The 16,278-nt window shown below is 37.1% G+C and overlaps 1 protein-coding gene across 1 annotated transcript in view; it reads left to right on the top strand.

Annotated features, from left to right (window-relative positions):
• The window catches only part of KCNU1 (potassium calcium-activated channel subfamily U member 1), a gene marked incomplete at both ends in the record, with an annotated part of 140,251 nt that overhangs the window by 11,615 nt on the left and 112,358 nt on the right, over positions 1 to 16,278 (top strand). Inside the window, 2 exons of the mRNA XM_079141742.1 lie at positions 14,212 to 14,273; positions 15,285 to 15,375. Of these exons, the coding sequence (XP_078997868.1) occupies positions 14,212 to 14,273; positions 15,285 to 15,375 (153 nt within the window). The remainder of the gene's footprint in view (positions 1 to 14,211; positions 14,274 to 15,284; positions 15,376 to 16,278) is intronic.

Here is a 16,278-nt window from a genome sequence, read left to right as displayed (position 1 = left end):
TTGAGTTCCTCCTGATTTGTTTCAATAATATTGTCCACATGTGTTGTATTGACCTGTGGGGTTTTGGGGATTCTGCCATGCCATGATTGAGGCAGGTCCCTGTGTGACATTTCTTGAGAATATGTGGCTAGGTAAGATTTCTCGTTCATTGTAATATTTATTATATTTGTCAATTTACATATTATGCGTTTATGTTCGCCAACCTGAGCATTTGATCCTGAGAAATGTATGTAATACTACACAGAAGTGTTTGATTCAGTGTTTGATATATGATATATTATCAATGCAAATTTTCCCATGTTCCTAACGTATGTAGGTATAGTTGCTATGTTTAAAGGGGAAGAATCTATGGTTGGGGTAATCTCTTCAAATGTATAATACACTGATTATGACAATTTATACCTAATTTCTTTGTGAACCTAGTATCCTGATAGGTATAATGTTTATCCTTTAGCCGAAATTTGATTTTTATGATATTTGCATGTTTATGATATTTCTATGGTGGGATAAGCTATCAACAAAGTTTCACATGAATGTTGAATTATGTGTAGTGATTATCTCTTGATGCTGAACATCCAGAAGACCTGGATGGATAAATTTGTGTTACTTTTATTGATTGTTGGGGGCTGTGCCATGTTGATCACATCGGCAGCGTGGAGGTTAATTGACATAAGCACACTCAGGTGAATTTATCGTCCAGGTACACAAGGTATGCCCATGTGTTCTCGAGCGCTCCTAATTGTGCCTGCTCTGACATCTAGCGTCTTGCTAATCTCTGTGTAAGAGGCGTGGCCCTGCTCTCCGCCTCCTAGAGGTGATATAAGCGTAGGCTGAGCGAGACAGAACGGCAGCTAGAAGAAAACACACAGCAGCCATTAGCAGAAAAGCAGTAGAAGAAGACACACCCACGGAAGCAGCTAGACATGAACAGCAGCCAGAAGAAAGGAAAGACACACGCGGCAACAGCTAGTAGAAGACGCGCGGCAGCAGCGAGTAGGGGCAGCGGCAGAAGGCAGATCGCAGAGCAGAGAACTGAGACGCATCACTGAAGCACCTTAGGTAGACGTACGCTTAGATCACAGGATGCAGGACGCACCAGTAAGAAGCAGTAGACCTTAAGCAAGGCATAGCAAGTCTCTCTTCCTCTAAGCTTTAAGCAAAGCCTGTCCTTCTCTCAAAGTCTCTCTTAAGCAAAGTCTCTCTCTCTCTCTCCTCTCAAAGCAAGTAAACTCATTTCCTCTATCCTCTATAAACAAACAAACAAGAAAGCAGTACACTAAAGAGAAAGATAGAAGTAGCTCAGTTTCCAGTCTACCACCCATAAGACCAGTGCAAGTTGTTGCTGCAAGTGGTGACAAATATCCACGGATTTTGTACCGCAAAGAGCCAGTGACAATTGATCAAGACGCAGTGATAAAGGATCCACTTTATATGCTATTTCTGATGTCTTGTCGTGCATTTCTAGTACCCGTTGCATCTAGTTACTTTGTTTTTGAAGTGTATTTTGTATCACATAGTGCTTGAGAGTTTGTAGACAAGTTTTCATGATGTCATGATGTCAATTATATAATTCAGGTTGTAATTGAATTGTTCTTGGTAATTCTACCAATTGCCCTATTTTTTAGTAGCAAATAAATGCTGAATTGATGTGAATAGTGCTGTTATTATGTGTGATGTCGATTGCTGAAAAAGCATGAAAGTTACATTTGAAATTAAATAAGTTTGTCTTAATTTTCTGAACTTCAGCTTCCTATATCCTGTAAATTGCTAAATTTGCTCTTATGCCAGGTGCTATGAACAATTGCAAGAATTTTCTTAAGAGGTGTGTCAGTGGGTGGTAAGTCAGGTAGGTTCTGTGGATGTTTATTATATTCCTTTAACAGCACACAAAGTGCCATTGCTTTGGCTGTGACAAAATCATCCTTTCTAAATTTTATGTGGATCCTAATTTGTGTTGATTTATAGATGATTCTATATCATATTATATATATCAGGGATCATACAGATTGGATTTGTAAACTTTTGGTGCAGATAGCATGAATCCTTTTGTCCACTGTGAATGTGCTGTTCTCATATAGTATGTACCACTTCATACTGCAGTATGAAGTAATGTATCACTTCACCATACCCTGCATATATAGCAGGGCTCCTGGTGAAGCATGGTTAATATAGAAAGATTTAAATGTTATGCCTGAAGCTACAGTTGGTAACCCTGTGTCCCACAGTGTCAGCTTGTGTTGTATTGAAAACTGTACATCATTCCAGGATTTTCATATGAAAATAATAATTTATGAATCCAGAGCCAACATAGGTTGTTTTATCAAAGATAATTTTTGTGCCATGTCTGCCACTACAGCAAGTCCTTTCCTTGTATAATTTAGGAATCTTTGGAAATGTGCATCATATCTCTTCCTGTATGTAGTCTTGACATTGTGCTAGTAAAATTGGGTTTATGTAATAATTTGTGTATTTCATAAATGTCTATATTTGTAATGTGTTCTACCTTAAATTTTCTTAATGTGTCATTAATTTCATATGTCTTCAATTTTGCTGAGTATGACCCAATTGTTAACGGTGAATTAGAAAGTATTACATCATAATTTGAAAATAATCCTTCACAAATGCATAGTTAAATGGATTTAAAGAAATGACACACACCATCTTCTATTCATTTGTCATATTCTGTCCATTGCCACCACAAATTAAAGTGTGGGGCATATGCATTACTGCTGAGGCAACATTTGTTAGGCTTTGGGAACTGCCTTGCTTTTTCACTACTTGATATTATATCTCAGTGAATGTTTCATTATGTAAAGAGTTCAGTTAGTGGGTTTCCTACAGAGATGGATAACTATGCTGCAAGTGGGTGCGTGTTTCTGTATCTATCTGTCTATATGGATTTAGTGAGTCTGCTTAGTAATAAGTGCTGAGGTACTAATAGTATGTGGGCAATAACACTGCCTTTGTGGGCAAAATAAGTAGTAGGATATGATAGGTATGGTAGCATAGATGATTAAAATATAAATAATGATGGTCATGAGTGTGCATAAGAGGCTATAAGACTGATGGTTCAATCACATTTTGTCTGAATTTGGATATTAGTGCTTGGACATAGATGAATGTTATAATTATGCTCAAGATTGCAGGCATTAGCACTCCTATTGGATTCCATTTGGGTTTTTCCAATGTTGCTGCTATTATTGCTATAATGACCAAAAATGTCAGCATGGTCAATGTGATTAGTTCATTTATATACCTGGTTATATGGGCTGAGATAGTAGATTTTCTGTTGTTGTAATGTTCCTTTGGGCCCTGTTGTCCAATATAAATTTCCATCTTCCAATGTCAAGATGTCCTGTGGGGAGATACTTTTATCTTTAGTTTTGATCTGTGCCTTGTAAGGTGGCATGTTAGGTATTTCTAAGTCCCTTCTTTCTATATTTGAATAGGTATATTTACATAGGAGTGAGAATTTCCTTTAATTCTGTGTTCTCTCTGATTTTGATTGAAACATGCCTGAAGCAATTTTAGTTGGAAAGTCAGAAATTCTGGCAATAATTGCAATTCTCTTTTTAATAGTCCATTAAATTTTTCTATGTATCCTGATGCTGTAGGGTTAAATGGTAAATGAAAATTCCATTGTATATCCCATGCATTGCTTAGGTGTTGTACTGCCCATGCTGTGAAGTGGGTTCCCTGATGACTTTCTATTATCCTAGGTGGCCCATAGGCTACATACCATAGTATTAATGATGTGGTTGTAAAAGCTGCGGATGGTTTAACTGCTGTCTACCATTGTTACTGCATGTTTTTGTGGGTTTGGTATTGCATTGGCCCTGTAAAGTCTATCTGCAGGTTCTATTTGCAGAGATATCTATTGGTATTCTTAATTTAAATTTTGTCAAAGAGTTTTTGCATTCTTCACCTCCTTGTATTGCCCTTTGTATCTCATGCCATGTTACTTTTTGGTTCCTACCTGCCTTCATTTGTATAGTTCACTAATGCCTACATGCCCTTCAAATGCATGTATAATTAATATCTCATGTAATTTTTGTATGTTGGTCCTTCTTAATTGGCCAATTCTCTCTTTCCCTTTTTTATTTCAATGCTTGACATCTTGGGTATTTCCTGTGTGTCATTTTCTTCCTTTCTAAGTGTTACAGGTGAAAGTGTATGTCTGTAGTTGTAATCTGCACTCCTTATGAATTTTAATTGGGATATTTTATCCTCCATTCTTATGCTTTGTGTCAATTGGTTTCTTACTTGGTTGTTGTATTTAGTTGTTTCTCAATCATTCCAATATGCTGATACTTGTGTGACCCTGATGCTAATTTTTTTTTCAGGTGAGGCTTCTTGTTATTCTTTCTAGTATTGGTGTGACCTTCCACCTTGTCCATTTATTTTATAATCATTTTGTGTCCACTTGTGTGTTCACAGGTCTAAGCTATTTGCAACTGCCATGAGTCTGTAAATGCACTTTTTTTTGTTCATTCTTCTATTACATGTTGTTTGACTGTGAATACCTCTTCTATGCATTTGGCACATTGTACAGAAAATAAAAAACCTTGCTTCATGAGGACCATATTATTTTGGGTTCTCAGGGCTGCTGATTTCCATTTTACTTTCCTCTGGGCCATGAAGGCTGATCTATCTGTAAACCAGGCATTATGGATGTTATTTGACTAGACCGAATATAGTTTTCTTATATTGTCATGGATTTGTTTTTCCCCTGGAATGAATTCCATAAAGTCTATCTCCCTATTGTGCAGATCCCCAATTGGTCTTGACTGCCAGTATTCATGTCGGGTGTGCTGGCACATGTTTTTCATGTCATGCATGTTCTGGAATCTCCCAAGACTTTCCCAAATGAGAATTTTAGATGTCCTGGTACTCCTGTTTATAAAGCTTTCTTTATCTCATTTGTTGCTGGTACATCAAATACCTCTGCGTATGTATTTGTCTGGTAAAATATCATTGCTGAGATTGCAGTATTTAGTGACTTGTTTTAGACTTACCCATTTTAAACTATCCCCATATTTTGTGGTGTTGCAGTAAGGGCTTGTTGTTCTCTAGCTTACTGCTCTCCTGATCCTATGATGACAGGATTTTGGGTGGTTAGCTATAAGCTTAAGAACTCATGGTTTAAATTTGGGTTTCTGCTAAGGAGAAGAGTTATGTATTTCAGAGATGCTTAAGGCTGTAGTATTTACTCCTCTGCACCATAGGTGTACTAGCCAATCAACATCTGTGATTTATTTCTGCATAAAATCTGTCCTACGTTTTTGCAATTCTGCCCTGGTGTATTCCTATATTGTACTATATTTTGAGACTTTGTTATCATGGATATAATTTATTACTGTTTTTCTAGTTATAATTGCCTATACCACATAGATTTCCTTGCAAGAACCATTATAATCTCCTAGGTCCTTGGGATGAGAACCCCAAGGCCCCAGGGATTGGTCTATTATGCTATTTGCCATCATATTATCTGTTTATTTATGTTTCCTATGTACTTTAATTGCCAATTGTTTGGTTTTGTGTCTTTCCTGATCAAGTTGTAACAGGCTTTTTAAAAATATTGCAAGTACCTTTTCTTTTGGTGTTGTATATATAAATAGGTTGATATTATTATTATTAGGATCCTCTATACTTTATTACATATCTCCTGGGTCTGCTATTAGTAATTTTCTCCTAATCTACTAGTCTGTGGGGTACCATGGATCCCAGAGGTAAGCACCATTTGAGGGTGTTCCCTTTCACTCCACCTCTTGTCTTTCTTCCCAGAGCTTACATTTTTACTTTTAATTTTCTTGTCCACTCAAATAATATTTTAGCCTTGTATTACTCAGTAGTCCACCTTACAGAGTGATATGTGTGTGTGTCCTGATGTTTGCTTCCCTTCCTTTTGCTGCATTATTTGTCACTTTTGGTACAGCTTAAGTAATTTGGTTTCCTAGCTCATCAACCTTTGGTCATGGATCTGTACAAGTCAAAGTGTGCCTTCTTTTCAGCCCCTGAGTTGAGTTTCACCTCAAATGGTTTGCACTGCAAGGCAAGATGGCTCTTGGATTGATGGAGCAAGATTATGGCTTCTGTTCTCAAGTCCATACCAAAGTATGGGTCCCATATTTTATCTATATTGCCAAATGACTTAATTCTTTTGAAAAAAATCTGTGTATATCTAATAATTTTGCCAGCAGTCTGTGTACTTATTGGATTCCATTTTTAATGAATGCAATCCTGCTGACAATGCCAATTGTCATGAACAAGCAACACCATTAACATACATTGGACATATTTATTTATTTCTACAATATCATAATTTGTTGAATAACAGTAAATTCACAAGTTATGTCATTTTCATTGGTTGTAATTCCCTGAGTACTCATGGGTCACTGGATGACTATAAGTTGAGGTAATCGCAGTTTCTTTTAGTTTATTTTAATCTTAATTTTCGTATCTATAACACTCAAGTCACACATCATACTCCACACAATGATGTATATAGTTCACAGAAAGAGAGAGGGTTAAGGTGACCACAGGGTTACAGGTTACTCTGCCAAGAGCAAAGACAGAGCAAATAGGAATACAGTGAGTCACTTCAGGTGGTTAGATAAGGGTTTTCACAAACCAGTTCTGAGAGTTGTCAATGCAAGGGTTCAAAGGGATTACAGTTCCAGGTTGTCAGTCTGAAGTGTCAGATTGAAGTAGGCAGTGTGTCTTGTAAATCCTGTCTTGGGAAGGGGAAACTGCTGAACTGAAAAGAATCAGAGTTTCTATGCTGCAGCAGTTTCCTTGGCAAGGGCTCATTATGAGGGACCAGGGGATGAGGTCAGTGTGCCACTATGTCCATTCATGGGATACTCCTTCTTTTATGGATCTTGGATGAGAGGTTTACATCAGGTGCAGTTGATACATTCCTGTGTTTCTCATATGATTTGATATGCCCACACATTCAGAAGCTCCTCATTTAGTTCGATAAGTTGTCATGACTGTTATTTATCAATTTGTGACTTGTGTTTGTTTTGTGCAGATGGTGGTTATTTATTTGTACAAACAAGGTGTGGAGTCATTCTACTTTGGCACTTGTACTCAAAATGGAGGAACTCATGACAAACCTCTGCTCTTAAAATGGAGTAAATCAGTGCTAGGCACAGTCTGAAAACTACTACTCTACACATCATGGAGTAACTCAGAGCAGGACACAGCCTGCTACCCACATTCATTCTCTTTAATTTGTAGATAACCTGATGTTTTATATTCTCTTGTAGAGTACAGGATATCTTCTTAAATGGAAAATTTGTGTGTCACCATCTATGTGTCCTTTCAGTGTTTCCTGCCTGCCCACTTTAAAAATATATATATTTATCAGTGCATTATATTTATATGTAGTAGTGGGGTTCATTTTGACATATTCATAAATGCATATTACAGTTTACTTCAATCCCAGTACTTCCTCTTTCCTGCCCCTCCTCCCTCTACCTGATCCCCTTCCTCTACTTGGCTGATTACTTATTTATTTGTTTTAATTGGTACATTACAGTTATACTTAAAATTGAAATTAATTTTTATGTATTCATACATGTACATAGTATAATTTGGTCAACTTCATTCCCCACTTCTTCCCCTTTACCTCCCCTCCTCTTGGTCCCCTGATTCTACTTTATCCATCTTCCTTCTATTTTTCAAAGAATCGTTTTTCCTTCCTCTTTTTCTCTTTTTGCTCTAGCTTCCTCATTATGAGAGAAAACATTTGACCCTTGACTTTCTGAGTCTTCCTTATTTCTCTTGGCATGATGTTTCCCAGTTCTATCCATTTACCAGCAAATGGCATAATTTCATTCTTCTTTATGACTGAGTAGAACTCCATTGTGTGTGTGTGTGTGTGTGTGTGTGTATATATATATACACACACCATATTTTATTTATCCCATACACTGACAAGTATTTAGGCTACTTACACAACTTTGCAATTGTGGATTTTGGTACTATAATGTTAGTATGCATATACCACTATAATATGTTGAGTTTAGTTCTTTGAGATAAATACCAAGTAGTGGGATTGTTGGATTTTATGGTGGTTCCATTCCTAGTCTTTGAGGAAACTCTATACTACTTTCCAAAGTGTATTAATTTGCTCTCCCACCAACAATGTAGAAGTGCACCTTTTCCCTCATATCCTTACCAGTAATTATTGCTATTTGTTTTCTTGGTGATTGCCATTATAACTGGGGTGAAATTAAATCTCAGCGTAGTTTGATTTGCATCTCCCTGATTGCTAAGGAAGTTGAATATTTTTTCATGTATTTGTTGACCATTTGTATTTCTTCCTTTTAAAAATATCTCTTTAGGTCTTTTGTTCATTTATTCAGTGGGTTATTAGCTTTTTGGGTGGTAAGTGTTTTGAGTGCTTAACATATTCTGGTTATTAATCCCCTCTCAGAAGAATAGCGGGCAAAGCTTTTTCTCCCATTCTGTAGTCTCTCTCATCATGGTATTTTTTCTTTTGCTGTGCAGAAGTTTTTTTAATTTAATGCCATCCTGCACGTTGACTCTTGGCTTTATTTCTTGAGCTTTAGGAGTCTTATTAAGGAAGTTGATACTTGGGCCACTATGTTGGAGCATTGCACCTATGTTTTCTTCTAGCAGTTTCACTGTTTCTGGTCTAATTCTTGGTGTTTTTATTCACTTGGAGTTTAGTTTTTTGTTCATGGTAAGGGGTAGGGATCAAGTTTTATATCAACCAGCTATATAGATATCCAGTTTTCTAAACACCATATGTTAAAAGAGTTATCTTTTCCCCAATGTATATTTTTGGCCGCTTTGTCTCCAACATATGCTTTTGACTCCTTTGTTAAGGATCATATGATTGTATTTATGTGCATTTGTCTCCGTGTCTTCTAATTTATTCCCTTGGTCTTCATATCTATATTTATGCCTGCCTCCACCAGCATGACCAAACTCTTGGGTATGGTGAGGGGCAAAGGGGGATTGTAAAATAAAAATTCACAAACACAGATTTTCGAAGATTAAGCTGGGATCAGGTGGAGCTCTGCTCTCTGATGGAGATGCAGATCTAAAGAGTTACACCAGCAATCTTTATTTATATATGTCTCATTATCAGGTTAAAGACTATGCAACAATTATTCTTTGCATTCAGGAAAGAAACTAGGACATCTATGTAGCTTTTCCACAGTTGTAAAGAGTTGTTAGGAGCTTTGTGTAGCTCTCAAGAAAGTCCATTGTTTAAAGTTACTGTAAAGCAGGCAGAAACTAGAGAAGAGGAGCTGGTGAAGCCTTGTGGTTCTCTAGCATAAAATCCCTTCCTTCCCAAAAACTGTGTGCCTGAGTTCAAGGTCAGAGCTGAGAGGACTCTTGCACAGAGCCTCCTCATGCAGGGCGTTACAGCAGCTAAGCATTCTGTACCCTTGCACAGAAAAGCACCAAGCATGCCACAGTCACAAGGTCATCAGAGACCTCCGATCTCAGTCACTGCTCTCCCATCAACTGTCACCACTCTCCACATATGCTAATATCATGCCATTTTTGTTATCATGGCTCATAGTATATTTGAGATAAGGTTTTATGATGTCTCCAGCTTCATTCTTGTTGTTCAGGATTGTTTTGACTATTATGAGTCTTTAATTCTTCCATATAAATTTTAGGACTATTTTTTCTAGTTATGTTTGATAGGGATTAAATTGAATGTGTAAATTGCTTTTGAGGTTATGGGCATTTTGATGATATTAATTCTACCTACCCAAGAACCTTATAGGTTTTTCCATCTTCTGAATTCTTCCTCAGTTTCTCTCTTCAGTATTTTCTGATTTTTATACAGAATTCACATCCTTAGATTCATTCATAAGGTTTGTTGAGGCTATTTGAATGGAGTAGTTTTCCTCAGCAGATTTGTTATTTATTTAAGTATAGGAAATTGATTTTTGTGTGTTGATCTTGGATCCTATTATTTTGCCTAATGTGTTTATCAGATCTAGAGGTCTTCTGGTAGAGTTTTTAGGATCTTCTGAGCATATAATAATGTCATCAGTAAACAGATCGTTTGAATTCCTCTTTTCCTATTCATATCCCTGTAACATTTGTAGTGAGACTTGTTTACCTGTTTCCTCATGTTTTTAGAGGTCTTGGATTTGTGCATCTATTGAGATGGATTCCTCTTCCTCTTTTGTGAGGATGGCCCTTGGTGTGCAGTTATCTTTTTTGTTATAAGCCCTGTGTTGTTGGTATTTCTTTTTTCCCCTATTTTATTGGCACATCATAGTTGTACATAATGATGGGATTCTTTGTTACATATTCATACATGCATACAATATAACAATATAATTTGGCCAATATCACTGCCCAGTACTTCCCCCCTCTCTCTCTCTACCTCCCACTCCTTGGTCCCTTTCCTCTCCTGATCTCCTCCCTTTGATTTTCTTGAGATCTGCCCCCACCCTACATTTCCATTTTCCTCTCTAGCTTCCACATATGAGAGAAAACATTGGCCCTTAAACTTCTGACTTGACTTTTTTCCCCTATCTTCACTTAAAAATGTAGGCTTAGAGAGTACAAGTGTTAGTTTGAACCACCAATCCCCCTCAGTTTGCTGCGGGACTGCTGATTTAATTCACTCTGATAGAACTGCCACAACACTGTGGGCTTTTCTAAGTGATTGTTTTTAGAATATTTCTGATTTTGCTATAGAAGTAAATGGCCAAGAGTGGGTCCTTAGAGATGTCCCCTTCTAGTTGTTTTTAACTTGGGGCCTAGACATTGTTTTTGGGGGTTTCTCTCCCTATTCAATGTGCTAAAGCACTGATGAAGCTTCAGTGGGATTAATCTGTGTCTGGAGGAAGGTGGGCTGTCACTCTGCTGAGCTGTGGGTGTGGTTCAGTTGAAGAACCTCTACCTTGTGAACTCATAGTGAACCAGTCACTTCCCATCCCCTCTCAGAAAAAGGGGAAACAAGCAACAGGCAATAGTAATGATCAGGACACAGCATTAGAATAAATGTCCTGGGCCTACTATGGCATGTATACTATTAATTACCACAAAAAGAGAAATGACCAGGTAAGTACTTAGCAATAGCATCAGGAATAAATAGCCATGATCTAGACCCAGCATTAAAGTACATAGCAGGTGTCAATTAGGACCTCACCAGTACTAATAACTGCAACAACGTGACTTATAGAAAACTAAATTATATAAAACTAAATTGTTCTTAAGAAAGTATATAAAGCAAATTGTTCCTAAAGATAATAAAATTAAGTTCACTAAGAAGAGAAAATGGAGTAACAAGAAAATTTTAAATAGACAAAAGGTAAACAAGTAAAACAGGAAAGAGCAGGTGATGGCTATGAAGGAGGAGTGAAAATAAAAGAAATAACAAGAAAGAAAGAGAACAAGCACATTTGAAGAGAAGAAACATTAGTGAAACAAAAACAAGAACTAAGATAAACACAGCAAAATGTGGAAACAAAACAAATAAAAATGCCTTCACTAAAGTCAAAACAAGGCAAAACAACAGATGAATGGGGAAAGAAAAAAAAGAGGAGAAAAAATGGTAAAAAATAAAAGAAAAATGAATTTGTATGTATGCATATCCGTGAGCCAGTCCGCACAACTACAACACACACAATCACATTTAATCTCAATGGAAATAAAAGAAAGAACAACAATCCTAATGAAAAATTGTCTTTGCTGAGGTGATCAAAACTGTCAACAAGGATGGATTTCACTACTTGTACCCTACTGTCCTTTCTCTTTCCTCTTGGGCTATGTAATCCTTAGGAAGGGCAAGGACTGGGGTTGTTAAACTGTTTTTTAATTGCTCACTGTCAGCTAGATTGGCTAGGAACTGAGGCTGGTTGTAATAATTCTCAGTTTCTGGGTTCTATCCAGCTAATTTTGTAATCCACCAAACTGAAAGGGAAAGTTAGCTTTAAGTAAACCACTCCATATCCCCAGCCTGAGTCCCCCAGGCTTCAATTCCTTCTGTGCCTGTCTCAGTCATGCCCTGCCAGGTGGACTCTAGATCTCAAGGCAGGCACATGCCGAACAGTCAGGCTAATGCTTGTTATGAATTCCTAGGCTCCCCCAGCAGAAAGCTGTTGTGGCCACATTAATATGGCATCCTTCCTCAGCTCTCTACTCTCCCTGGAGGAGCAGGGAACACCCTTCACGCACCAGTTCATCACACTGCTTCTGGGTCCTCAAGTTCAGACTGCCCTTCTGTCCCATGTGTACCCCTTGCCAGATTTTCTTTGCAAATTCAGTCTTTCTGATAGGGTGAACAAGCACCACAGTGAACAAGCACCACAGTGCTATCAGCTGGATTCCCGAGATATTTTATTCATTCATATATTCAAAGCATACAAATTTCTGTGTATCTATGATTTTGATATTTAATATTGGTGTATTCTTTCTGACATCCCCTTCACTAAAAAGCAGGGTTCCCACTGCTTGAATTCTGAGCCATGGAGCAACTGAAAATCACAGCCTTCCTCTGCTTTGCCATCTTTCCCCACTGCCAGAGAAGAGGTCTCTGACTCATTTGTGACAAAAGACTGCTAGGCTAGCTGCTTTGTGCCAGAGAAGCCACAACCATTGGAGATCATCTCTCTGTCAGTGTTCACTGGGGCACATAATGTTGGGCTATTTCCATGGGCCACATGTGGGTCTCAGGCGGGAGCCTTCTGTAACCTGCTCAAGTTGATATGTGGAAGAGTAAGGGCTCCAGAAGAAAATCAAAGTATGAGGAGTATTGAGAAAAGATTAGCCAGCAACCAGTACAGCAAAGTGGAATATGTTTTACCCAAATCAAGAAAACTACAGATGGGACATTAAACCATCAAATATTATTAAGACTGTCACACCTCTGCCCCTTCCCCTTGCATTTCTGGTCTCCTTTACCTTTCTCCATTTTATTTCATTAGTTTTTATTTTCTTTCCTACCATATGTTTAGCATGTTAATTATCTTTTTTATTGTATAAGCTGTAAACTAAATGGAAAGAGGGTTCTTCATATCTGTGGTTCACAGATGAACAGAATTGTGCTTGGGTCACAATAGGAGATAAAAAAAAAAAATATTTGTTGAATTTGAGTAGGGATTGAATTGGGGTCACCAAAGAGCAATGGAACCATCCGTGAAAGTAGGCTTTAAACACTTTCCTAGAGAACCGCAGGGTGGGAGCCTCATGACCTAACACCAGTCCAGTGAGACATTGTCTGTTCCAACCTCCCCCTCTTTCACTCCCCCACACTGACCTACAGTTCTGAAGAAGCCAAAAGCAGTCTAGCCTGTGAGAAATTAGAAATAAAAAACCAAAAATGTTAATAGAGAAGACACTGACCCCTTACCAATACAAGCAGCCTAGTCAGGGAACTGAGCTAGCAGGGAGTAAAGCCTTAATTGTAAATAATTTAGAACTTTATCATTGGAACTACATTGAGCTAAAAATATTAAAATGCTAGATGGTTTCAAAACTAGAAATAACTGAGTAATGTTTAGTTACCTAAAACTGACCTGAAAAAATCAGAGTCTGCCAAAGATTTTATTTAAATGTGTTGAGGACTTTCAATGGGCAGTTTTCTAATTACATTTCAGAAGCTTGGCTTATTTCAGACTAGACATATTGGTATGTTAAAAAGTACTCCTGTTCTTCTTCTTGCGTACAGTACTTCCCTTCCTGCCAAAATTCTGAGTATCCTTTAGGGAGGATATGTTTAGAACTGTTTCTTCTACCATTGCCAGTTCAGGTTAAGTGTCTTTATCCTATAGCCTGCATTTTCTAACATGTAATGAAGTACATAACACATGGTAAGCACTTAAACATTTCATAAGCTTTAGGGGTAGCAGGAAGAATAAACCATTCATTCTTAAGTGTGTGGGAGTCAAAATTAGATAAGTAAAATACATGCATGCTATTTAGTAAAATGTTCAATCCATTTTTCTTAAATGAATGAATTGATTAACCAATTAATTAAGCTAGCATATGTGAATGTGGGAATAAATGGTCACACATATGTATGGGCAAGGTAAAAAGAAAGCACATTTCCTCTTACCCCCTCTCTACCTTAACAATAAGTATACACAATAGAATTCATTTTAATTTATGTTTTTTTTTAAAGAGACAACATAATTTGGTTGGTTTATTTCATGTAAATAAAATGGATCTCCCCTTCTCCCCTTTCTTTGTTTCTATTTCTAGGTGATTCTTGTGTTTGTACTAAGCATCGGGTCTCTTATAATCTATTTCATCAATTCTACTGAGTGAGTAAAATCCTGTCATTCTTGTCTACTACATCAGAAACTTATTCATCTACTCTGAAATTTCCTCCTCAGGAATAAGATTTAATATGCTCTCATACCACGCACGCGCACACACACACACACCAAGCTCATAAATTTGCCCTGCATCCTACCATCCTGCATGCGTAGGAGAAGGTAAACCTTAGAGTCTCTGGCACACCAAGCCTCTGCCTGTCTTGTCCTCAGTTGATTCAAAAGATTTTGAATTCCTCGGGTGTTGAAGCAAAAGTCCTATAGTAGTTTCAGAGTTTCTCAGAGATTTCAGAGCACTTTGGATGATTTTGAGAAAGGAAAATGTTAGACCTCACTTCAGATAGAGGAGTAGACTGTCTGCTCTCCTCTGAAGGCATTCCTTTCTTATATAGCAATATTAGGACAGATTATTTTTTTGAACTAAAACCAATCTAGTCTTGAACTCTATGACAATTATCTGGGACTTATATTGAATTTCCAGCTGAAGTAAAATTAGGATTCACAGGGTTACAGAAGTTAGACAACTTTACATAACCTAGGGAGTCTGGTAGTCTTTGCTTTGAAATATCCAAATAGATCTTTTAAGAAATTTTCTTTGGATTTGGTTCAGATTAGTCCATTTGATATAGAGTAGCTCTATATCAAAAGGATACTTGAATATTGTAAATTCTATCAAATATTCTGACTGGATAAATGGTCTTGCAAACCAAGAAAAGTCACATTATCTTTATAGCTCTGAATCCCAATGATAAAACTGAAATGAAACCAATAAAGCCTATGACAGAAATGGTGGGTAATTTTCCTGTTATTTTTTAACTCCATGGGTGGTCCAATGGTTTAGTTTATGCATAGCTCTACTTCCTAGAGAAATGTAATTTTCTTCAGATCTGAACTTAACTGACCATTTTTGATGAATAAAGAGAAAATTGCCTATCCTCTCCCTTTATAGTTATAACTTTTTTAAATGCTAACCTTTACGAATTGCCCTTTTATTTTCAGCCCTGTTGGAAGCTGTTCTTCATATGAAGACAAAACAATCCCTGTGGATTTGATTTTCAATGCTTTCTTCAGTTTCTATTTTGGGTTGAGAGTAAGTATCTGTGTGAAGTGTGGATAAACACACAAACACAACAGGAACAACGTGAAGACACCTGCCTGTGCCTTGGTTCCACCATCTGCTCAAATTTTCAGGCTCAAAGGATGAAGGGTCTGTTCTCTAAGTTGTTAAACCTATACTAAGTCCTAAATCATGCACTGGAAACTATATACCAGGTTCAAAATTCCAACACAAGTAAAAACAATACCTTTATTAAGAACCATCACCCTTGTCACAATATCCCACCTACCACTGGGGTAACTCTACTAATAATCACAACCTTGCAGAGCTTGAACAACAAACCTCTAGATGATGTCATTGTTTCACTAATGGTATATGTCACATATGGAAATATAAAATATTTTTATATTGTAGTTTCATTTTTGTTACACTCATTTATGAAGCAGATTTTTTATTTCATAGGCATTTATTAAGTACTCATTTTAGATTTTAATGTATTTACTCATTCCATGCTTATGGGAGGCTATACACATATACCTATATATGTACATACCATATAAAACCAAATATTTTAAATATGTGAACATATTTTTTATGCATGTATATGCGTGTGTGTGTGTGTGTGTGTGTATGCGTGCTGTGTATTTTTATGACCTCCCTTTAAAAATCACTCTGACCACCCTTACCATCAAAATCTTCTTTTAGAGTAGACTCTTCCTCTGGAAATTCAGTTTTCTTAAACTAAATAGAAAGCTCATAAAAACAGGCATGGTCAACCAAAGTACTAGGAAACTGTACACTTTTCATTGAAGATCATTCTAAATCATCTTCATAGCCCACAAAAGGGGGTTTTATGTATGTAATTTCATTATCAGAAAACTCTAGGAGCAGTAGAAAGATGAAAATGTTTACTCTGAAGTGTGAGAATTAATATCT

The sequence above is a fragment of the Sciurus vulgaris genome (assembly GCF_902686455.1).
Source record: "Sciurus vulgaris genome assembly, chromosome: 5".
Classification (NCBI taxonomy): Eukaryota; Metazoa; Chordata; class Mammalia; order Rodentia; family Sciuridae; genus Sciurus; species Sciurus vulgaris.
The sequence above is the reverse complement of the archived record's forward strand: the minus strand, read 5'-3'. Positions and strand labels throughout refer to the sequence as shown.